At 42.4% G+C, this 25,654-nt stretch overlaps 1 protein-coding gene across 2 annotated transcripts in view; it reads left to right on the forward strand.

Annotated features, from left to right (window-relative positions):
* The first annotated feature begins 17,353 nt into the window (after nucleotides 1-17,353).
* The window catches only part of jag2b (jagged canonical Notch ligand 2b), a 104,004-nt gene continuing 95,703 nt past the window's right edge, over nucleotides 17,354-25,654 (forward strand). For both annotated transcript variants that reach the window (XM_041864812.2, XM_041864813.2), the window contains exons 1-2: nucleotides 17,354-17,636; nucleotides 18,427-18,747. In XM_041864812.2, coding sequence (XP_041720746.1) covers nucleotides 17,568-17,636; nucleotides 18,427-18,747 — 390 coding nt within the window. In that variant the 5' untranslated portion in view covers nucleotides 17,354-17,567. The remainder of the gene's footprint in view (nucleotides 17,637-18,426; nucleotides 18,748-25,654) is intronic.

Below are 25,654 nucleotides of genomic sequence, written 5' to 3' on the forward strand. Positions count from 1 at the left end.
AATGACTACTTTAAGCAATTTCCACTGAACATTTTACAAAAACATATTTACAGGAAGAACTGTGCAGATACAAATGTTGGTAACAGAATAAAACTGAGGGAGATTTTACTGTAATTCTGTTACCAAACTTTCATCTGCACAGTTTTTCCATTAAATGTTTTTTTTTTTTTTATGTACTGTGTAAATTATTCAAAGTAGTCATTGTGCATAGAGTTGTATGGTTTGTTAAACTTTGAAATCAATAGTTTTTGTTTGGCATACATTTTAAAGTGAAAAATCTGAGTCTGTGTAATGTCTTCTCAAACAGAGAACCAGTTTACCACCAGAAAATTACGTAATTTTTTGCCCAGCCAACTGGTTTGATTGTCCAACTGCTACAAGCCACAGTTTATCTTTCCAATGAACAATTCATCTGAAAGGCTCTTACTGCACTGTTACATCAACCATACATTTCCTGACTGATTTGAGATTCAACTAATACACTCTAGTCCACTGTATTTAATGCTTCCAGCTATGATCGCCGTGTGAGTAGCACAGCCGTTGTTTGGACTCTATTTAGGCATGAAAACTCAAACTTGATCCATGTCGGTCAGAGCATTTTGAGTGTAGGAAAAGTTGTGAGGAAGTCAGAGTAAAGCCCAGGTATCTCAAGTTGAAATCAAGTTGAAACGAGTGACCTCTCTAATACTGGTGTGTGGATAGATGGAGGATATCAGTAATGACGATGCTGTTAGAAGGCAAGGTAAACTGTTAAATAGTTTTAACCAGGGGTGTTTCCCTTACCATAACATTGTAAAGGGGAGGACTTGATCATAGTCTTCTTGACCTCAAAAGGACTGGACTGCGGCCTTCCATAGCCAATGTGGGCCCTTTTCCCCTGAGCAGGTAGTTAGCTATTTGGAATCATTCCGCAATCAAGTATCAGGATTGCATGGTTTTTGCTGGAATGGCTATAATTTATTTTACAGAGAGAAATAAGATTACCCTATACTCATGCTAGTTAGTTAGATAGTTTTACACAAAGTAGCAGAACAGACACATTTTTCTTTACTCTTTCACTCTTGAAGGCTTTAACATGTATGAGTTTTGCTCTTCCTTTGCGCCGCTGATTGAATCATGCTAAGTATTTATGAAGAGAAATTGGGTTAGGCTTCGAAGGCTAAAAGTGTTATCAGGGAACTATTGTAACTTAGTTGTCTTAACCATTACAGTTTCTCCCTTAAAGATGGAGTCCACTGTAGGGGAAACAATGCCACTGTCTGCCCCATGGACGTTGTTATTGTTTTTGTTTTGTTGCCGAAGCGGCGGTGAGGAGCGTTGCCCCAACGTTGTAAAAAAATAAAATAAATGCAGTACATATTCTGATGTTCTATCGTGCGTGTGATGATGTCTGGAGGAAAAAACAGTGTTCGTTGTTTGCAGTGACTTCTTGTTGTTGTAATATCGAAAACGGACGTGACTGTTTAACCATTAAGGATTCCAGCTTTAAATCTCTAATCCCAGACTTGAACACGCTGTCTCCTCTGCCTTTGAGACAATCTTTTATTTGATGTCTGCCTTCATTCAAATCCAGATGAGTTAGATTTTGGTAGATGCATTGTCCCTGCTGAGACAAAATCTTAACTGAGAACTCCACCGAAAGTTGTTGTGTTGGTGCTCCTACCTTTTGGATGGTCTGGATTTGTACAGCTAGAACTCGTATGTGTTTAAGGACTGATACTCTGTATAAGTTTACATAGCAGTACATTGGTGCCTTATGACGTCATAAGGTATCAAACCCTTTCACTGGCCAAATCTGTAATTTGAACAGCCTAGTCACTTTGTTTGGAAAACTGAGGGATGGGGCTTCGAGGTAACCCCTCTCAAATTAATAGACTGTGCTACAGATGCAAGGACCGACAGTCCGTGAGAGCAACATGATCATTGTAAGAAATATTTTGAATCTATGCATTGTTTGTTTACGACAAAGATAAATCATGGAGTAATACAATCATAGGTTTGGGGTTATGATAGAGTAAGACAGTTGTACCAAGTTGGGTACATATCATTAATCAACGTGACCATTGAAAGACAGGACATACAGATTGTGCCTTTAACTGAAACCTGTAAGCCATCTATCATTTTTGGTGAAGAGTCCAAATTTCTTTGAAAAATAGCCAGCACTGATTGTCTCTAAACCATAATAACACCATGCGACGATTATACCTCTATCACTGTGTGGCAAGTAGGCATGTCGCATTAAGTCACACTCCATCACTGTAGCGCATACAGCATCAATGGCCCATGTGAAGAAAAAGAAAAGCTGCATTTCGCGCGTGCTGGCATGCCCGTAAGGCACTAACATATCAAACGTTCCATGAATATCGGAAGTGTCAATTTCGGTGGAGTTCTCTTTGGGATAGAATGCATCATATCTCCCTTTCTAAACATACTTGATTGATACCACTTTTTGGGTACTCTGTCTTGATATTGCAACTACAACTTTTTTCAACAGTACCTTTCTGAGAGCATGGAATATTATTTTGTGATAGCTGAGAGCCAGACAAAAATACATATTTTTCATTTTATTTGACAATTCAAATGCTTGACGAGTATTTTCAGTATCCATTACAAGCAACAAGGTTGTGAAAATATCAGTTGTTGCTTATGTTCTCAAGAAAGGGGGTTTAAATTGTAATTTCTATTTAAGACCCCTGATTATTTTAGTTTATGCATTTATTTGAACTGTCAGTCATACTGCAAAGCAATTTGTTCAATTGTGAATTTTTTATGTGTCTTACACGGAATTAGTGTTATCTTTTTAATTGATTCTCTGAGAAATTATATCGGCAAAGTTAAGTGTCAATGTTTCTTATCAGAATTGTTCTGCTTTATTTGGAGTGAATATTCATTGTGGTCCGTGTTTTGAGTAATATTTCATGTTTTATATTTTTAACTTGATTTCGTAATTGTTCTTTTAAAATATTTCACAGTTTAGAAAAAACATACTTATGGCACTTGGTGCAAATATATATATATTTAAATATGATATTTTGCATGTGCACTAACTGTTTCATTGAACTGCATTAAGTGTAAATAAAAGAGGGTTGATGCCTAAATCATGTATTTTTTCAATTGTCCTTTAATTTCTCTGGCTAACTGTATTGAGTCCTTTAATTTCTCTGGCTAACTGTATTGAGTCCTTCAAGAGAACTCTTTACAAAAGTAACATGCACAAGATGCAAACAAGAAAAAATCCCACACAACACCCTTCTGCTCGCACCTACCCTTCCACTGCGTATTCCTAAACAGGGAAGCCAGCAAAAGTGAATGAGTATGGTATAACATCAGAATGACATGAGTGTATTGTGTAAGATGAGTATGACATGAGTATGGTTATAACATGAGTACGGTAGAAGTATCTCCGGTATAACAAAAGTATAAAACATTTTAAAGAAGGAGGACCAAGGCACTGCTATATTAATTGTGGAATGTTCAATGGAACAAAATATTCTAAATTTAAGGGTGCTTTGGTTGTCCTTGTTTTTTTTAATTTAATGACCAATAACCAGAGCACCTTAAATCGACATTTTGATTTTACACATCCTTCTTTTTGATACGTAGTAAAGTGCTCTTGGTCGCTCACATGTCCAAGCTAAAGATTTGACACCAGTGGAGTGAAGTGTAATTGTCATGGCAATATTTGTGTTGGTATTTTCTTTTGAAGGTGGAATAGTAATCATTAGACAAAGTCATGCATGCACTTTGAGGAAAGTGGGTGGGGGAAGGTAGTACAAGTGAACGCATCAGCTAACCAAGTGCAACCTCTCTGCCCTCACGGCAACCGCACGTCACAAGTCTAACAACAACAGTTCGATCTGGAGTGCGAGGGAGAGATTAGTTTATGGTGTAGTAAATGTTGGGCAGCCCTCTCCGGTTTGGCAATTGCATTTAACTTTATTCCAGTTCTATATTGGGGAAACTAGTGATTTTGATGTTGCTGTATGCAACACAGAGAGAACTCTGCTGCAGCTCCCCGTAATGACCACTTCTCAGTCAGGGTTAGGATTATCAAAGTGTAGCTACATAGTGGTCTGTCTTAGTCAAGTCACTGGATTCTGAATGTATTAAAAGTGCAATCTAATCTTTAGATTTTTTTGGCATTGCCATTACTAAGGGGGTATCCCAATAATCTCTTCCTTTTCCTGAAGTGTTCACTCACTCACTACTCTCCACAACTTTAAAAGCATTGCATTGGTATAGGCACAGGCTAGAGGGAGTTTCCATATTTCCTTTGACATCCATAAAGGGAAGTGAATAAGTGCATGGAGAAAATAGATTATTGTGACGCAACCAAGTGTTAGTCCTAGAGAAGGGCTGAATGCAATTCTTATAGCATCTCAAAATGCATTTGAAGCCAATAAGTCCATAAAACGTGTCCATGAGATGTCCATGTTTAGCAAGCTCAAACTCCATGTCATCAGATAAGGCCTTATGTTCCTCTGCTACTCTATCATAGCCTCTCTTTAGCACAGGTACTTATCATTTTTGTCAATGTACCACTTCAGTGTCATTCAGTCTATTTGTTCATCCCTTGCTGCTCCTCAAATGGAATTGTTCCCTTCTCTCACTTCCTTGGCTGCTCTCTCAAGAACCTCAAGGGGGGCTAGACCTCTCATTGTTGTACGTTTGTATACAGGGGGCATGATGTCTGCTAAGGGGAGAACAGCTCATAATAATGGCTGGAACGGAGCAAATGGAATGGCATCAAACACCTGGAAACCATATGTTTGATGTATTTGATACCATTCCACTGATTCCGCTCCAGCCATTACCACAAGCCCATCCTCCCCAATTAAGGTGCCACCAACCTCCTGTGCTATCTAATCATCATTTGTATGGGGTATGGTGGCCATTGGTTCAACTTACCCCAAGGCAAACATTTTGACTATATTAGCCCACACAGCTACAAGGATGCACTTTCATGCTAGGTTTAGGGCCTCGCATTGTAACTTATAGAGACCCCAACTGATGTATAAAACAATATACTTTGGTTTAGATACAAGCATTATGGAACCTATAACAGAATAAATTAATTTGACTTTGTGAAAATCTGTTTTATGGACCTAACTTGCTTACCACGTTTTCCATGTGGTTTTTCCTTCACAGACTCCGTGATATGAAGCCCTCTTCCTAAATATTTGGTCACATGATTAATTTTGTGTATGGTTTCCTAGAAACAAGGGACGGCTCAACTAACCCTTTGGCTCAACTTACCCCACTCTCCCCTACTCCACAAACAAAGTTGAAGCCTCTGTCGAATCAATGGAGCAGTTTCAGACGGTCACACAAAGGAACGCCAACCCCCGGTCGCGCGCTGGCCACTATCCGAGCGCGTCCCAGAGGGGGGAAAGTGTTGAAATGCAAGTCCCACTTTTTAGCACCCGCTAATGAATTAATAATGACCCCCCCAACTCCCTCCCTCTCTCCCACCCCGCACTTTGTGTTGCTGGTGTGGAAAGATAACTACATTGTGGTCCAGAGCGCTTTCATGTTGAAATTGAACACCCGGGCCGTAACAGGCCTCCTTACTGTGTTTGTCCCAGAGAGGCCATCTGTGGCAGTGGTGGCGGTGGCCATAGCAGGCAGGTTCCCTCCTCGTTCTGGATGAACTTCCAGGTGCGACCAAGCCAGCCTCTTTGAAGCGAAGCGCTGCTTTGTGTCCACCTCTGGAATTATGAGGCTGGGAGGACAAAGGGCATGGCGGTAGCGACAACCAATATGATTCCAGCACACTCCACTCTCCACCTGTATGCAAATGAGTTCCTCGGCCCGGCCAGTGAGGGGAGAGGAAACTGGAGAAGCCTGTTAAACTTACTATGTTGGGGCCAACCCCAAGAGGAACCAGTTGGCTCAGGGGTGAAGTTTCCTTTAGGATCAGCTTCCCCTCCCCAAATCCTAACCTTAACCATTAGTGGGGGAAATGCAAAACTGATCCCAGATCAGTATCTGGGGGCAACTTCACCCTACACTGGGCATCATCAACTAGATTTAGCCGCGGGATGATTTTTTCTTGAGCGGATGGTAATGGGGCCAGAACATAATTACAAATCATTTGTAGACTGCAAATTGACCGCAAGAAGCCAACACATATATAATATTTGATGAAAACATAATAATTTCAAACCTTGCTTGCATTTGTATACGATCACATACACTCACCGGACAGTTTTTAAGTGACATCACCCTGTTCACGAAAGTGGATCGCTCCTGCAGTCACGTGGCTGTTGCTTGCTATATAAAACAGGCAGACAGGCATTGAGGCATTCAGTTACTGTTCGATTGAACATTCGAATGGGCAAAATGAGTGACCTAAGCGACTTTGAGCCTGGTATGGGCTTTTCACACATGGCAGTTTACAGAGAATGGTGCGACAAACAAAAAATATCAGGTCAGCGGAAGTCCTGTGGGCGAAAACGGCTCATTGATGAGAGAGGTTGAAGGAGAATGGCAAGAATCGTTCAAGCTAACAGGCGGGCCACAAAGAGACAAATAACGGTGCAGTACTACAACAATGGTGTGCAAAACGGCATCTCGGAACACACAACTCGTCGATCCTTGTCACAAATGGGCTATTGCAGCAGACGACCACACCGGGTTCCACTCCTATCAGCTAAAAAAAAGAAGAAGCAGCTCCAGTGGGCACACGATCACCAACACTGGACAAGGAGTGGAAAAACATTGCCTGGTCTGACAAATCCTGGTTCCTATTGTGTCATGCTGATGGCAGAGTCTGGATTTGGCGTAAGCAGCATGAGTCCATGAACTCTGGTGTCAACGGTACAGGCTGGTGGCGGTGGTGTGCCGCCATCCAATCTGCAGCAACTGCATGATGCCATCGAGTCAGCATGGACCAACATCCCTGTGGAACGTTTCCAACATCCCTGTGGAACATTTCCAGAAGAATTCAGGCTGTTCTGGGGTCTGACACGGTACTAGATGGGTGTACCTAATAAACTGTGTATTTATGCCTGTAAATACTTTGGAACAGATTTCCAAAATTAAAATCACTTGGAGCTGATTTGCTGGTGTTTTTACAGTATTTAATGTCCCATAAAATACAAAAATACAGAAAAAAAAGTGTTCAGAACACTTGGGGGGCCAAATAAAATCACCAGTTGGGGAACCCTGCCCTACACCAATCGCTCAATGGATTGAGATGAGGAAGTTTAGGATTCAGTTCTATTTCAGCTAAATACATTGCAGGAAGTTAAAATGTTTTCCGTCTTATTCTTTAATTCGTGATTCGGATATATTTTCATGTTCCATGTGGATTTAAGATGATATGGAATAACCCCCAGATTTTGTTTGATTGACACAATTCTTCACATTGTATCAAAATACCTGCTCCATACAGTTACTATCTAGAAAATCCAACAAATTATTGCATCTTAATTTTGGTGTGCCCCCAAAAGATTTGAGCAATAGTTGTATCAGGCACTCAGATTAGAGGCTACCATGACAACCTGTATTCCAGAGCACAGATATTATCTTCTCCTCTGCCCAGGGTTCAAATAGTATTTGTTTTCTTTCAAATACTTTGAGCTTTGATTCAGGTTTGCACTTTTGGCCATATTTCCCTGGTTCAATCATGCCAGCCAAGTTCAATCAAGCTCAGCTAACGTATTCGAAAGAAAACAAATACTATTTGAACCCATGTCTGTCAGATACCAAACACAATATGCCAGATGGATACCCACTTCTATTACAAATGCTGATATGGTGTCGGACCAGAACCAGTTACCAACCGATATCCCTCTTTAACTCTGATATCATGTTTGGTGACAAGGATTACCCAGCTTCTGATTTAGAATCTGGCAGAGCTCGGTTGACCTCGCGACCCCTATCTGGTACCTGGGGGTCTGCTGTGCTTATTGCCAGGGGCCGCACTGTATTTATCAGGTACTGGGCTCGGCAGGTCCTTCCTCCCCTGCTGTGACGACTAATGGGCCCAAGTAAACCGTGCCTCACTCGTTTCCTGTGTCCTAGTTAGGGTGATCACATTTAAAATACCCAAATACTGGACAATGGGATGATTTTGTGGGACGGTGTAGCCTACATTTCTGGCAGCAGATCTCAACAATGATTGGAGAAGTGTTTAACATCACCAGTACCACAATCTTATGATATACTGTACATTGCCTTCAGAAAGTATTCACACCCCTTTACTTTTTACACATTTGTTGCATTACAGCCTGAATGTAAAATGGATTAAATTGAGATTTTGTGTCACTGGCCTACACACAATACTCCATAATGTCAAAGTTGATTTTTTTTGTTATACATTTTTACAAATTAATTAAAAATGAAAAGCTGACATTTCTTGAGTCAATAAGTATTCAACCCCTTAGTTATGGCAAGCGTAAATAAGTTCATGAGTAAAGATTTGCTTAACAAGTCACATAGTAAATTGCACGGACTCACTGTGTGCAATAATAGTGTTTAACTTGATTTTTGAATGACTACCTCATCTTTGCACCCCACATATACAATTATCTGTAAGGTCCCTCAGCCGAGCAGTGAATTTCAAACACAGATTCAACCACAGAGACCAGAGAGGTTTTCCAATGCCTCACAAAGAAGGCCACCTATTGGGACATGGGTAAAAAAAAGCAGACATTGAATATCCCTTTGAGCATGGTGAAGTTATTAATTACACCCAGTCACTACAGGCGTCCTTCCTAACTCAGTTGCCGGAGATGAAGGAAACCGCTTTGGGTTTTCGCCATTAGGCCAATGGTGACTTTAAAACAGTTGCAGAGTTTAATGACAACATTGTAGTTACTCCACAATACTAACCTAAATGACAGAGTGACAAGAAGGAAGCCTGTACAGAATAAAAAATATTCCAAAACATTACATTTTACATTTAAATTTTCGTCATTTAGCAGACGCTCTTATCCAGAGCGACTTACAAATTGGTGCATTCACCTTATGATAGCCAGTGGGACAACCACTTTACAATATATATATTATTATTATTTTTTTGGGGGGGGTAGAAGGATTACTTTTATCCTATCCCAGGTATTCCTTAAAGAGGTGGGGTTTCAAGTGTCTCCGGAAAGTGGTGAGTGACTCCGCTGTCCTGGCGTCGTGAGGGAGCGTGTTCCACCATTGGTGTGCCAGGGCAGCGAACAGTTTTGACTGAGCTGAGCGGGAACTGTGCTTCCGCAGAGGTAGGGGGGCCAGCAGGCCAGAGGTGGATGAACGCAATGCCCTCGTTTGGGTGTAGGGACTGATCAAAGGTACGGAGGTGCCGTTCCCCTCACAGCTCCGTAGGCAAGCACCATGGTCTTGTAGCAGATGCGGGCTTCAACTGGAAGCCAGTGGAGTGTGCGGAGGAGCGGGGTGACGTGAGAGAACTTGGGAAGGTTGAACACTAGACGGGCTGCAACGTTCTGGATGATTTGTAGGGGTTTAATGGCACAGCCAGGGGGCATAGGCAACAGCGAGTTGCAGTAATCCAGACGGGAGATGACAAGTGCCTGGATTAGGACCTGTGCCGCTTCCTGTGTAAGGTAGGGTCATACTCTGCGAATGTTGTAGAGCATGAACCTACAGGATCGGGTCACCGCTTTGATGTTAGCGGAGAACGACAGGGTGTTGTCCAGGGTCACGCCAAGGTTCTTTACACTCTGGGAGGAGGACACAACGGAGTTGTCAACCGTGATGGCGAGATCATGGAGCGGGTACTCCTTCCCCGGGAGGAAGAGCAGCTCCGTCTTGCCGAGGTTCAGCTTGAGGTGGTGATCCGTCATCCACACTGATATGTCTGCCAGACATGCAGAGATGCGATTCGCCACCTGGTTATCAGACGGGGGGAAAGGAGAAGATTAATTGTGTGTCGTCTGCGTAGCAATGATAGGAGAGACCATGTGAGGATATGACAGAGCCAAGTGACTTGGTGTATAGAGAGAATAGGAGAGGGCCTAGAACTGAGCCCTGGGGGACACCAGTGGTGAGAGCACGTGGTGCGGAGACAGATTCTCGCCACGCCACCTGGTAGGAGCGACCTGTGAGGTAGGACGCAATCCAAGAGTGAGCCGCGCCGGAGATGCCCAACTCGGAGAAGGTGTAGAGGAGGATCTGATGGTTCACAGTATCAAAGGCAGCAGATAGGTCTAGAAGGATGAGAGCAGAGGAGAGAGAGTTAGCTTTAGCAGTGCGGAGAGCCTCCGTGACACAGAGAAGAGCAGTCTCAGTTGAATGACCAGTCTTGAAACCTGACTGGTTTGGATCAAGAAGGTCATTCTGAGAGAGCTAGCAAGAGAGTTGGCTAAAGACGGCACGCTCAAGAGTTTTGGAGAGAAAAGAAAGAAGGGATACTGGTCTGTAGTTGTTGACATCGGAGGCAATCGAGTGTAGGTTTTTTGAGAAGGGGTGCAACTCTCACTCTCTTGAAGACGGAAGGGACATTCAGCAGGGAGGAGAAGGTGGCAAAGAGCTTCCTGGGGTTAGAGGCAGAGGCTTGAAATATAGAGTGGTAGAAAGTGGCTTTAGCAGCAGAAAATGTAGAGAGGAGGGAGTGAAAAGATGACAGGTCCGCAGGGAGTCTAGTTTTCCTCCATTTCCGCTCAACTGCCCGGAGCTCGCAATGAGTCGTCAAGCCACGGAGCAGGAGGGGAGGATAGGGGACATAGAGAGTCAAAAGATGCAGAAAGGGAGGAGAGGAGGGTTGAGGAGGCAGAATCAGGAGATTGGAGGGAGAAGGATTTAGCAGAGGGAAGAGATGATAGGATGGAAGAGGAGAGAGTAGCGGGAGAGAGAGAGCGAAGGTTGCGATGGCGCATTACCATCTGAGTAGGGGCAGAGTGAGTAGTGTTGGAGGAGAGCGAGAGAGAAAAGGATACGAAGTAGTGGTCGGAGACTTGGAGGGGAGTTGCAGTGAGATTAGTAGAAGAACAGCATCTAGTAAAGATGAGGTCAAGCGTATTGCCTACCTTGTGAGTAGGGGGAGACGGTGAGAGGGTGAGGTCAAAAGAGGAGAGGAGTGGAAAGAAGGAGGCAGAGAGAAATGAGTCAAAGGTAGATGTAGGGAGGTTAAAGTCACCCAGAACTGTGAGGGGTGAGCCAGCCTCAAAAAAACATGCATCCTGTTTGCAATAAGGCACTAAAGTAAAACTGCAAAAGATGTGGCAAAGAAATGAACTTTATGTCCTGACTAAAAAGTGTTATGTTTGGGGCAAATCCAACATAACATATCACTGAGTACCACTCATCATATTTTCAAGCATGGTGGTGACTGCATCATGTTATGGGTATGCTTGTCATCAGCAAGGACTAGGGAGTTTTTTTTAAATAAAAGAAACGGAATAGAGCTAAGCACAGGCAAAATCCTAGAGGAAAACCTGGTTCAGTCTGCTTTCCAAAAGACACTGGGAGACCAATTCATCTTTCAGCAGGACAATAACCTGAAACACAAGGCCAAATATACACTGGAGTTGCTTACCAAGACGATATTGAATGTTCTTCAGTGGCCTAGTTACAGTTTTGACTTAAATCGGCTTAGAAATCTATGGCAAAACCTGAAAATGGCTGCCTAGCAATGATCAACAACCAACTTGACAGAGCTTAAAGAATTTTTGAAAGAATAATGTGCAGATATTGTACAATCCAGGTGTGCAAAGCTCTTAGAGACTTACCCAGAAAGACTCACAGCTGTAATCGCTGCCAAAGGTGATTCTAACATGTATTGACTCAGGGGTGTGAATGCTTATGTAAATTAGATTTTTCTGTTTCATTTTCAATAAATGTGCAAACATTTCTAAAAACATGGTTTCACTTTGTCATTATGGGGTATTGTGTGCAGATGGGTGAGAAAGCTAATATATTTAATCAATTTTGAATTCAGGCTGTAACACAACAAAATGTGAAATAAGTCAAGGGGTATGAATACTTTCTGAAGGCAATGTATATCTTGTCATAAGCGCAACCTAATTGCAAAAGAGACAATTATCTTCAAATTAATGGAAGTTTGAGTGAAATACAGGACAAATCAACCTTTTTTTGTAAATTAGTGGTGTTTTAATATGTTGATAAAATGTGGGATTGTTTGGTTGGGAGACACAGGACAAAGGGCCAAAATGCTTGACTGTCCCACACAATCCGGGACATGTGGTGATCCTAGTCCTATTATGGAGGAAGCGAGGGAAAGGAGGAGGGTGCATGGGGAAAAAAGCATTTACTTATCATAGGGTCCTGGGTGAAAGAGGTCTGAATGCAAACTCAGATGCTGCAATACTTCCCACTAGGCAAAAACTGGTTGAATCAACGTTGTTTCCATTTCATTTCAACCCCAAAAAATGAATGTGTTAACGTTGAATCAATGTGAAAAACTGATTGGATTTGCAAAAAAGTAATCCATTTAAGGGCATTTTGTGGGGGGTTTTCACCCACATTTTAACCTAAATCCAATGACAGGGTGACATTTTTTGTTGATTTCACATTGAATTCATGTTAGTTGAAAACTCAACCAAATGTAAATCAAAACTAGATGTTGAACTGCCATCTGTGCCCAGTGAGTTCCCTTTACCGTGCATTAGTCGTTGGTTATTGGTTTTTGTGAAGTCTTTATCTAGGTATCTTTATGCAAGGTGATTTGTAGATTTGTTTCTACATAGTCCAACTGCAATGTAGTCTATCTCAAACACACCCATTATTTCAGCTCTGTTCTTCTCCATGCATCCATGAACCCTTTTTGAACCTGAGAGAGGATGTGAGGGTTTGCGACCGATTCAAAACAAAGTCAAGAGGAGGACAGGAGTAGTTGCCGCTTTTAGGTTGTCGCGGGATAGGATATCCTGCGTGAGCAAATGGCTCTTTCTGGTTTCAGGGGGGCAGCCAAAACATACTTAAGCAGTTTATTTCACTCTGTTCTCAGTCCTAGGGCTTTGGGTTCGAAGAGTTCATTTGCAGAACGTACATTCTTGCCCTCTGGAAGCCCTTTTGGGCCAAATATTGGACCTTAGCAGTGTTAGGTGGAGAGAAACTGGGATCAAAATTATACATAGCACACATAAGTTTGGTACATTTACGTAGACGCTCTTATCCAGAGCGACTTACAGTTAGTGAGTGCATACATTATTTTTTTCATACTGGCCCCCCCGTGGGAATCGAACCCACAACCCTAGCGTTGCAAACAACATTCTCTACCAACTGAGCTACATCCCTGCCGGCCATTCCCTCCCCTACCCTGGACAATGCTGGGTCCAATTGTGCGCCGCCCCATGGGTCTCCCGGTCGCGGCCGGCTACGATAGAGCCTGGATTCGAACCAGAATCTCTAGTGGCACAGCTAGCACTCCACTGCACCACTCAGGTGGTACCAGCCCACATACAGTATATCATGACCACATATAATATTGGATTTTCATTGATAGTTTTCATTCATCATTTTCATTCACTTTCTCTTCAATGTAAAATAATTATTTATCCCAAGCAGTATTCGCCGGTATGTTCAGTCTATTATTTAATTCCATTATTTTACATTTAGATTTGTGTGTATTGTTGTGAATTGTTAGATACTACTGCACTGTTGGAGCTAGGAACACAAGTATTTCGCTAAACTGCAATAACATCTGCTAAATATGTGTATGTGACCAATAAAATTTTATTTGATTTCTTTACTTGCCGAAAAACGTCTCAATGGGTGGATCCGGTTGTGTGTTCCACATAATGGCAGAATCATGTACGTTCTATACATTACGTTTCTATCTAGGGAAAAAGGCAAGGGGTATGACTGACCAGCAAACCCTTCTTGAATTAACTAATGAGTTAGAGTCAGGGTTATGGGTTGGCTTGACATCCCTTTAGTCAGTCCCTTCTATCCATGACATTTTACTAGATAAGCCCAAAAGTCAACCAAATCCACCTGGACCAGAAAGACAATTCTCTCTTAGGATAGGAGAAATGAACTGGCCATAAGGCAGTTTGGGCAAACAGCAGATGGGCTGGACCATCTTTAGCCCCCATAGGCTTATATAAATTGGGGTTTTGCACAGAATTATAATTATTTGGCTAATAATGGGGAACTAGAGGGCTAGGAAGTGGCAGTTCCGGCAAGAAAAGGGGGAAAACATTTGTCCGTCACTGTCAAGTGTCTTCGCTCTTGTTATCCATTGCAAAACCTTTTTCTATTGTGTGCACTAACGAATACTCACTAGAAGTATACTTAAGTACAGTATCCTGCATGCACAGACATACTGTAGCTACATTTGAGTCCCTGTTAGATTTGCATGTAGCTGATTTATACTTTAGGTTTGGCCTGAGTCTGCGATAATGCTGCTTAAACATGAAGAGTCAGATTCCTCTCAAAGTGTGGTATGACATTTCCCCATTCCTACATCTGCATCCCAAATCGCACTCTATTCCCTATATAATGCAATACATTTAACCCTATGGACCCTGGTCAAAAGTAGTGCACTATATAAGGAATAGGGTGTCATTTGGGACGTGACCTGCCTCTATAAAGGTTCAAATGTGTGCGACAGTTTATTCCCACACTTGTCTGGCAGTCTACCAGTGTTGTTTCTCAGTTATGCATCAGCCACGACCAAATGCCATGATACAAGGTTAGAATTTGAATTTTTGTTAGAATTTTGACACTGCATTAACAACATTCAAAAACACATGTCAATGTTAAAAACACAACCCTCTTGGAAATTCAGATAGGATAATATGTAGGTGCTGTAACGTTGTGTTTTGACCGTGAAGTAAACTTCACTATCACTGTGACATCTAAACATTCATTCATGTCCAGCCCCATGCAACGCTTAACAAACATTAAATGGTCTGCTATATAATGCTTCGGCAACCATATTTAAAAATGCCTAAGGGGTTCTTGGGTATGAGCATTGGGAAATAGCAGAATATTTTTGTCAAAAATGGGACCTAATGCCTCTGCTCAGCACTCAGAATTAAGGAGATGGATTGGGGGTAAGGCCCTGCAACAGACTTGCGTCCTGTCCAGGGGATGTATTTGTACATCAAATGCCTCTTATTACATAAACAGAATTGGAACGCAGCCCTTATCTGAAAAGTCTGGTAAATGGGATATGGAGAACCTTGCTTTCACCTATCCAGTCACATGCAGAACAGAAATCACTGTAAGGGAGGAAGGAAGGTAGGATGAATTTCAAAAGTACTGGAACTGGCCTCAGTCTTAGACCCCTTTAGAGTAAAAGCATGGAACAGGCCCCATCCAGCAATAACCATTAGTCCCTGCCCCATATATAGGCACTTGGTGTAATCTGAAAATAATTGAATGTATACATTGGCTTAAGAACATCAGTGGCATAACATTGGTATTCCATTGGCATCGTTTTTACAACTGCTACACTGCTAACGCCTAAAATAGTTTAAAAAAAGACAAATCTCCATTAATTTAAGACCGATCTCAGGAATAGGAATTTATATCCTGTGACCAGCTGAAAACTATCCAATCATCTATGCAATTGCAGGCATATTGCTACGGCAACAACGTACCCCTCTGCATCCCAACATGACAATATGAGCTCACGATGAAAATGCAAGGACATTACGGAAAGGCAATCCAGCACACTACAAGATTTGAGATGTAATTTATTTGCGACTGTGGATTACAATATACCACATTTAATCATGACTGTTCGCCACAGCCTTTAAGCATCAGGGCGTATTCATAAAGTGCCTTAGAGTAGGAGTGCTCTAGGATCAGGTCCCCCCCTGTCCATGTAATCTTATACATGGGTGGGTTGACAACGTCACCAACGTGTGCCTCACCAACAATTTCACAACCGCCCTCCCCCACTCTCTTTCCTCAATGATTAAAGATAAAAGAGAGTCGACGCAAGAGGTCATACATTCAGGCAGGGGTGCTCTATCAACTCTCAAAGGAAGAACCCATGAAAAATGGATGAGGAGAGAAATCTCCCCCCCCCCCAACCCTAACCCTGGGAGGGAGGGAGGGAGGGAGGTCTACAAACCCCCAACAGTGCCCAACACCCCGCCTCCTTGAGGCCCCACCCCCCTCCCGCGCCTCATAATCCTCTTCTTCACCACTGCCCCCACCTCCTCATCTACACACACTTCCACCAGTGAGCCACTGCTGGGGCTATCTGGGCACTTATTTGCGTCCCTATCTGATGACATGATGCCTCTGGACTGGTGAGAGGAGAGGGTCGTGCCCGGCGGGTGGGGGGAAGCCTTGTCTGGCACACACACACACACACAGCCTTTGTCAATCGGCTTCACGTTCATACACATGTGCATACAAACACACATCTCTCTCTCTCTCTCTCTCACACACACACACACACACACACTCCAGGCTCCTTTTGAGGTGCCTGATAAGATGCGTGTGTGACTGAATGAAGACTGACGGTGGAGTGTTGAGAAACTTGTGCTATGACTCCTCTGTAGGAAGTGGTCGCCTAAAAGGTGGTCAGGAATTCTGAAGCTGTGAGTGGATTGTTTGGCAAAGTGCCAGAACAAGCAATGGATGTCAGTGACGTTTGCCAAAGGAGGGCCTTTATTGCTTATTTCCTGTCAGACAAAAAAATAGAGGCCTATCGATAAGTAACTCAATATCTCGCAGTCACAAGTAACTTACAGTATATTGCAGAAATCGAAGCGCATTATCCACACTGGTAGCCTAATGAGCCGATGTACGGAAGAGGGCGCTCTCAACTACATTAATTCAGCAAAGCCCACCGTCTGTCTGGGTCTACTTATGCTGTGATAAATCGATAAACTCGTTATTTTACGCTATTTTAAAAACAATGGGTAAAGCCCATGCTTCGAGTAAAGTGAAATCAATGTTGTAGGCTATTTGCCGAAAATGTTAATTCATACAGAATACATTCATTCAACATTTGAAAAAGGATCTTAGATTCACAACAATTAGTCTAGTGCAAATCAATTGCATATTGCCCGTTGTAAATTGGCTGTGAGCGGCTGAATTAAGACATAGGCCTACCCAGAGAATAAAATTGCAAACCTACAGCCTAAACCACGGTATTCAAAGGGCCTTTTAGCCTGTATTTGGATGTATTTCTCAAATTTTGTATTTAAATAACATATAACCTGACAGACATAGCCTATCACACACAATGTCCATTCGGTCTGTCTATGCGGCTTCTCAGTTTTCATGTACCCAAACCATGTAATTCAAGGTTTTTGGAAATAATCCGCCCCCGGTGCCAATGGTTGGCTCAGGGACGGCTCTTGCCAATTGCAAGCATGCAGATTTGTGAGTGGTTTGTTGAGCTGCCAATCAAAAACACATCCTCAGGCGTGCTGTAGCTGGGAAACATATCAGTTGCTGTGGAGTGATTTGACCGAGGTTCTTGTGGCTGGACCATCACCGCGCTGTGTCCGCTGTCTGTTACACACGCATGTCGGTTTATATTTCGGTGAATTTAGGAAAAATACGGAGGAAAAAAAGCACGCTGTAAATTTTGCATGTCAGGAGCGGAGAACTGTGTCGCCGGTCAACGGCTCTTTTCCGTTTTGGATTGCTTTTTCCCTATGACATACTAATTGATCGCAGGCATGTGGAATTGTACAAGGATTACGAATTGCCTCTCAATACTGTGCCTGCTGTTGACGATATGGACGGAGGTAAGAGGGCTGTTGTCAAATATTACGCCAAATAAATTTGATAAATATCTAAACAATCGTTGTCAAAAGTTAGTGGGCGTGGGCCTATTCATTTGCCTATTCCGTATTCAGATAATATTAATCGATAATTAAATTACGCAGCCGTCAATTGAATCATGTGATCATGCATTGTAACCATGACGAGGTTGAAGTGTGAGGAATTGTTACTCTCCATTTTGCTGTCATGCACTTGGCATATTTGGCTATATTTTAAATAGCCTACATGGTCTAAGTTTCATTGCAATTAATTGTTTCTAACGATCTTAGCAAATATGATCCTCATGCATAGGCTACTACACAGATGCAATACTAGCCTATGTATTTTCTTGGAAAGATATAGGCCTATTGTTGTAGGTTAATGACAGAGCATTTTGTGCCAAAGGTAGGCAACATGAGTAAACAACGCTTTGTAATATTATTGACCCAATTATCCCCAACCTATTAATTACTTGGTAAACAAGCCTATCAAACTCGGGAGATACTAACGTTAAAAGGACACAACTGACGCTTAAACCGACTAGCCAAAACCTAAAACGGAGCCTTACCTTAACCCTAAACTTAACCCTAACTCTAACCTAATTTTAATATATTCTGAAATGAAATATCGGTTTGGGCGTCAGGCGTGTCCTTATAGCCTTTCCATCAAATTCCCGGTGGTCGCGTGCAACACTATCTGTTTACGCACGTATGTAGTTACCCGACCAAACAAAGAATTTCCAGTAATTCTTTAACATTTTAATGTTATTTTTAGGTGTCCAAGTGCTCTGGCTATTTTGAGCTGCAGCTGATTACGGTTCAGAATGTAAACGGTGAGTTGTCGGACGGGGAATGCTGCGACGGCACAAGGAACCCACAGGATCTGCGCTGTAGTCGGGACGAGTGTGATACCTACTTAAAAATTTGCTTAAAGGAGTACCAAACCGAGGTCACAACCACTGGCTCTTGCACCTACGGAGTTGGATCTACAGACGTTCTTGGTGGAAATATTTTTTCTTTTAAGAATTCGAAGAATAACCAAAACAAAATCAACGACGCTGGCAAGGTTCTCATCTCTTTTCAGTACGCATGGCCGGTAAGTGTGCATCTCGTTTCCTAATCAATCCACCACCATTAAATGTTTTAATAAGCCATAGTGTATTTTAGGTTATTTCGAATGTTTTATTGGATCTTTGTCAGTGCCATACACAGTAGTAGGTGTCACTATCAGGCAGTGTATAGTGTTCGTGTTGACAGGCTCCATAATTTCCAAGGTAGCCTTTGCCACCGAAATACCATAGAGTGTATACGATTGTTATTCTAGACAAAGGTCATGATGCATTCGTGTGATTTGGGATGACTGCTATAGCTCCCTGTTGCTAGACCCGAATTCCCTTGAGTCCATGTTACAGCAGTAACCTCAATTGCAACGGCACTACACAAGGCTAGTGTCCCCTTAGATTATTATTATGAGGGTTTGTTATTCGGAGCGTCCGAGTGCACTAGTTTGTGACGAGCTCTTATTAAAACGAAATTACAGCTGCCTACAGGCAAGCGAGGCAGTGCATATAAGGTGACGTTCTTGATCCCGCTCTCTTTGCATAGAGCTCACGCAGCTTCTCCTGCTGTCTGCGTGGGTGGCAGGTGGCACCTTGGGCGCAATTGCGTGTGCCTCACCGTGTGTCTGTCTGTGTGCATACGGATTAGGCAAGTACATACTTATTTTCACCACTATGGTAAGAAAACAGTTGTATTTGAATGTAATGTAAAGGTGTATAGAGAATAGCAGTCTCAAAAATGAGCTTCTCTGCGTTTTTTTCAGTAGGCCTAAAACCTCCCAGGCGCATTTTATTCATTGGAAAATTAGGTTAAGATTACGCATCCCTTACAACATAACAAAACTGAATCTATTTTTGAAAAAAAATGACAATTGGCTGGGAATTGCCAGGGACATCAGGATACTATATGTATTGCTCGCTATATGTCTGCTGCAGAGAGACAAGAGCATGAGAAAAGGCCAACACTCGCTCACCATTAAAAATGTTGGCTCACTATTTAAAAAGATGGAGAACAAGGTATAGGTTGAAAACTACCAGCGTTTTGGTGCAGATGCAACCGACTAGTGCTACTTAATGCTACCCCCCCCCCACAAGTGTACATCTACCATAAATTCCAATATTGCAGAGACTACATTTTTGCGCTGTTTAGTCCATACACACTTGGGAAAGTTGGATCATGTCATTGGTTAAATCATTGTTATTTAGCCTATAGCTGATGAACCTCACCACCAAAAGCAGATCTCAAACGTTTTTATCTCGTCCACAAACTTAAGTCCCTCATTCCGTTCCCTTGATCATCCTGAGGGAGCTGAAAGGGATATGTCTCAAGTCCCTAAGCAACATGTATGCCTTACGACACAGGCAAACAGACCTGTTCTTGTCCAGCGCCCCTGTCATTCCCTTAAGTGCCCAGCAGCTGCTACAGCGGACGCATCTCAATAGTCTCAAGTAGCTCTCTCTCGCTCCTCCCCCCTCCTCTCCCCTGAAAACACAAGCTAGGTTAAACGAAACACTCGGAGGACACCTAGGTAGTTGTCCTCACAAGTATAGATTTGGACTGTCAGTGGTGTGGAAGCCACGTTAGACTGTTGAGATGGGCCCAGTGCCCTACTACTCCAGTGGCAGATGTCACAGCTAGCTGGTCTACTCGCTGCTGTGTGTTACAGGTTGCTAGCTGAAGCAACAAAGATGCAGTGTAGTATTGACTGTCAGCCGTGGCCAGATGCCCAGTTGGAGCCTCGTTGCGGGCTGGCACACACACACACCGTCCATTATCTACGCCTGGCTTCTAGTAGCCCATATAGCCTACAAGCAGTAGTTGATGAAGTTGCCCTTACTCACAGATCTTAGGTCAGCTTGGAGGGAGGGGTTCCCCTAATGGTCAAGGTTTGGACTTGGGGGGACGGTAAGCTTATCCTAGATCTGTGGTTAAGTGCAACTTATACCTGGTAATGAATTGGCTTTAACTAGCCTGTGGCAAATACCAGTGTTTTCCCTACCATTGCTTAGACAAGGAGGTCCACCAATAATAATAATTTACAGTGCATTCGGAAAGTATTCAGACCCCTTGACTTTTTCCACATTTTGTTATGTTACAGCCTTATTCTAAAATCAATTGACTTGTTTTTTCCCTCATCAATCTACACAAAATACACCATAATGACAAAGCAAAAACAGGTTTTTAGAAATGTTTGCAAATGTACATAAGTATTCAGACACTTTACGCAGTAGTTTGTAGATTACAGCCTCCAGTCTTCTTCAGTATAATGCTACAAGCTTGGCACGCTTGTATTTGTGGAGTTTCTCCAATTCTTCTCTGCTGATCCTCTCAAGCTCTGTCAGGTTGGATGTGGAGCGTCGCTGCACAGCTATTTTCAGGTCTCTTCAGCGATGTTCGATCAGGTTCAAGTTGGGCTCTGGCTGGGCCACTCAAGGACATTCAGAGACTTGTCCCAAAGCCACACCTGTTGTCTTGGCTGTGTGCTTAGGGTCGTTGTCCGGTTGGAAGGTGAACCTTCACCCCAGTTTGAGGTCCTGAGCGCTCTGGAGCAGGTTTTCATCAATGATCTCTCTGTACTTTGCTCCGTTCATCTTTCCCTCGATCCTGACTAGTCTCCCAGTCCCTGCCGCTGAAAAACATCCCCACAGCATGATGCTGCCACCACCATGCTTCACCATAGGGATGGTGCCATATTTCCTCCAGATGTGACAGGCCAAAGAGTTCAATCTTAGTTTCATCAGACCAGAGAATCTTGTTTGTCAGGGTCTGAGAGTCCCTTAGGTGCCTTTTGCCAAACTCCAAGTGGGCTGTCGTGCCTTTTACTGAGGAGTGCCTTCTATCTGGCCATTCTACCATAAAGGCCTGATTGGTGGAGTGCTGCAGAGATGGTTGTCCTTCTGGAAGGTTCTCCACAGAGGAACTCTGGAACTCTGTCAGAGTGACCATTGGGTTCTTGGTCACCTCCCTGACCAAGGCCCTTCTCCCCCGATTGCTCGGTTTGGCCGGGCGGCCAGCTCTAGGAAGAGTCTTGGTGGTTCCAAACTTCTTCATTGGAGGCCACTGTGTTCTTTTTTTTATTTATTTTTATTTCACCTTTATTTAACCAGGTAAGCCAGTTAAGAACAAGTTCTCATTTACAACTGCGACCTGGCCAAGATAAAGCAAAGCAGTGCGATTAAAAACAACACAGAGTTACATATGGGGTAAAAAACAAAGTCAATGCTTTGGGACCTTCAATGCTGCAGAATTCTTTTGGAACCCTTCCCCAGATCTGTGCCTCATCACAATCCTGTCTCTGAGCTCTACGGACAATTCCTTCGACCTCATGACTTGGTTTTTGCCCTGACATGCACTGTCAACTGTGGGACTTTATATAGACAGGTGTGTGCCTTTTACAAATCATGTCCAATCAATTGTATTTACCACAGGTGGACTCCAATCAAGTTGTAGAAACATCAAGGATGATCAATGGAAACATAATGCACCTGAGCTCAATTTCGAGTCTCATAGCAAAGGGTCTGAACACTTATGTAAATAAGGTATTTCTGTTTTTTATTTTTAAAACGTTTGGCAAAATTTCTAAACCGGTTTTCCTTTTGTCATTATGGGTTATTGTGTGTAGATTGAGGAAAATGCATTTAATCCATGTTAGAATAAAGCTGTAAGAAAACAAAATGTGGATAAAGTCAAGGGGTCTGAATACTTTCCGAATGGACTGTATATAGCGCCTTTACAGATGCTCCTCAACCACTAATGTGTGGCACTCTAGGGTGATGCACTGCATCAGCTATCAGATGGGGATACAATAGAACTAGCTTCTCAGTCACTCACTCAATTGATAAATGTTCTATCACCCCCTTTCTCTTATCTTCTCTTAATCTCTTCCCTTTTTACTTTATCACTTCAGTTCCCTTATTCAATTAATTATCTTTCCCTCGATCTCTCCTGTACTGTGAGAAAGGCTTCCGTTTGTCGATTGACTGCCCTAGGCCCAGCAGGGGCACAGTTGATCCAAGGCTAACCAGCAAGCACAGCCACACCTGATTGGGAGCTCGCTTGGGCTGTCGCTAGGCAACGGTTAGATAGGCCTTTAGTAAACAATTATGTGGCTCCCTCCCTTTCTCCTGCCCCCTATGGTGCTTTCAGCGGAGAAAAATACATATGTCCCAAATGGCACCCTATTCCCTATATAGTGCACTACTTTTGACCAGAGAGAGCCTTATGGTAGTGAACTATGTAGGGAATAGGGTGCTATTTGAGAAGCAACCAGAGAGACACTCGTGTGAGGCTCACCTGGGAAGCTAGGGTCCCAGCCACCACGTTGATTACACTATTGATTGTGCATTTAGCCAATTTAGAGAACAGTTGGCTACCGATTGCACTCCAGTACGGATGGAGTGTCTAGCTCATGTCCGACTGGGCTAAAATCATAATTTTACATTTGGTTGATGTGTAATAATGGTTAGTTTCAGAAGGGGTTGGAAAATATGACTACTAGATCTGATTTACCTCTAGGATGTGTGCATGTCACCTGAACCAAAATGTCCTATTTAACCAGATAAAGATCAGGGTTGTATAGGGCTGTCACAATCATGAAAATAAAATAACCGTTATTTTATAAAAATAATAATTGTGTGGACCAAACAGCTGACTGAAGACGGGATGGCTGGCATTCGTGCGGTTGAGTCAATTTTTTGGCGTAAAATGATTAAATTTTGTTGCACCTTGCTGAAACAAGGAAGGTGTGGCAAAGCAGTCTTCCACAATGCAGCAGCACACATATAAATATAATTAATACAAAGGGCTTGGTACCTCTGGTATTGTGATACAATAATTTCCATGGTAATGTAGAATGTTAACAACAATTTAATTAACTGATGTGGCTCATGCAATACTCAGAGTTGATATTCACGTAATAATAAGGAGTTCTCCTTGACCACACGCACAAATTGAGCAAAACAAACTTTCTTTCCCATTGACCCCCATTGTAAAAGAGACGACTTCGTAGTCAATTTTGAGTTACACAGAAATGACAAAACATGCCAAAAAAGCTGCTGTATTTAAGGCTGGCCCCATTTAGTCGATTGGTCGATAGTCTGTTGGTCGTCCGAGATTTGTTTAGACGAGCAGTAGCAAAGAAAAAAAAAAAGACCTGTCTGAATCGCGCGTCTGAATGGACTAATCATTGTGTAGGCCGTGGGGATGGCACAGTCCATCACTCTTAAGACGTGATACTGAATTGTATATGCTTATATTATGTAAGAACAATGGTGCAACACTAGTACAAATTATATTATTTTATAACAAAGGCACTTTCTCCCGCGTTTCTGAAACGCATCAGTGCACTGTTGAATTGACACATTTTCCTAGACCATGTTGCTACACTACAAAAATATGTGCACACCCCTTCAAATTAGTGGATTCGGCTATTTCGGCCACATCCATTGCTGACAGGTGTATAAAATCGAGCACACAGCCATTTAATCTCGATAGACAAACATTGGCAGTAGAATGGCCCGTACTGAAGAGCTCAGTGACTTTCAATGTGGCACTGTCATAGGATGCAACCTTTCCAACAAGTCAGTTCGTTAAATTTTTGCCCTGGCAGAGCTGCCCCAGTCAACTGTAAGTGCTGTTATTGTGAAGTGGAAACATCTAAGAGCAACAACGGCTCAGCCGCGAAGTGGTAGGCCACACAAGCTCACAGAACGGGACTGCTGAAGAGCGTAAAAATCGCCTGTCCTCGGTTGCAACACTCACTACCGAGTTCCAAACTGCCTCTGGAAGCAACGTCCGCATAAGAAATGTTCATCGGGAGCTTCATGAAATGGGTTTCCATGGCCGAGCAGCCACACACAAGCCTAAGATCACCATGTGCAATGCCAAGTGTCGGCTGGAGTGATGTAAAGCTCGCCGCCATTGGACTCTGGCGCAGTGGAAACGCGTTCTCTCAAGTGATGAATCACACTTCACCATCTGCCAGTCCAACGGAAGAATCTGGGTTTGGCAGATGCCAGGAGAACTATAATAATATTTATAATAATAATAACTCTCCTTATTATTGTTATTATTATTGTTATGGTCATCATTATTATAATAAGTAATGTCAGTATCATTAGTAGGCTTAGTATAGCAGCCTTGTATAACCACCATCGAGCTGTAGGCCTAAGAGCACATCCTGTTTAGTCTTAATAACTTACCTTACGCCAAAATTTCAATACTTATATAGGCTTTTTGTTTTTATTTTATTTCACCTTTATTTAACCAGGTAAGCCAGTTGAGAACAAGTTCTCATTTACAACTGCGACGTGGCCAAGATAAAGCAAAGCAGTGCGACTGTATCAATCATTCATTCGTTCATCACACAGCATACGATTCATTCATTATTTTAAATGCAATCAAGCATTTTAGTTATAAAATAAAATAACAGTGACCTTTGACTAATTAGCGTAAATAAGAATTGAACTACTCCATTTCGGAAATTGCATTCACGAATGAATGTGACTGTTTTTAGTCTTTGCTGTAATAAAGGCTTAGCTATTTTTTTTTGAACAGACTCTATGGTACGCTTAATTGATTTAATGTTTACATTTGTTCCAAATGTTCAGAGAAATTATATTTATATAATCTATCAGAAATTATATTTATATAATCTATCTATATATATATTATATAATCTATCAGCACCAGTTTGGCACACATAATATGCACGCAGCACTTGCTCCGTACCTTCTTTTTCTTGATCGCCAGTATTTTCCACAACTAGTCAAATTTATTCCACACATCTGACTTCCCCTTTTACCTCCTGAGCAACCAGTAAACATTCCCCGTTTCGAGTTTATTTGTCGTGTCCTCTGCATCCATTTTGCTGTTACGGTGTTCAGAGTTTATAACCAATTTATTGATGTGATTATGATATGCTATATGTCAGGCCCTATTGGTGA

This window comes from Coregonus clupeaformis, chromosome 36, assembly GCF_020615455.1.
Source record: "Coregonus clupeaformis isolate EN_2021a chromosome 36, ASM2061545v1, whole genome shotgun sequence".
In the NCBI taxonomy this organism is placed as follows: Eukaryota; Metazoa; Chordata; class Actinopteri; order Salmoniformes; family Salmonidae; genus Coregonus; species Coregonus clupeaformis.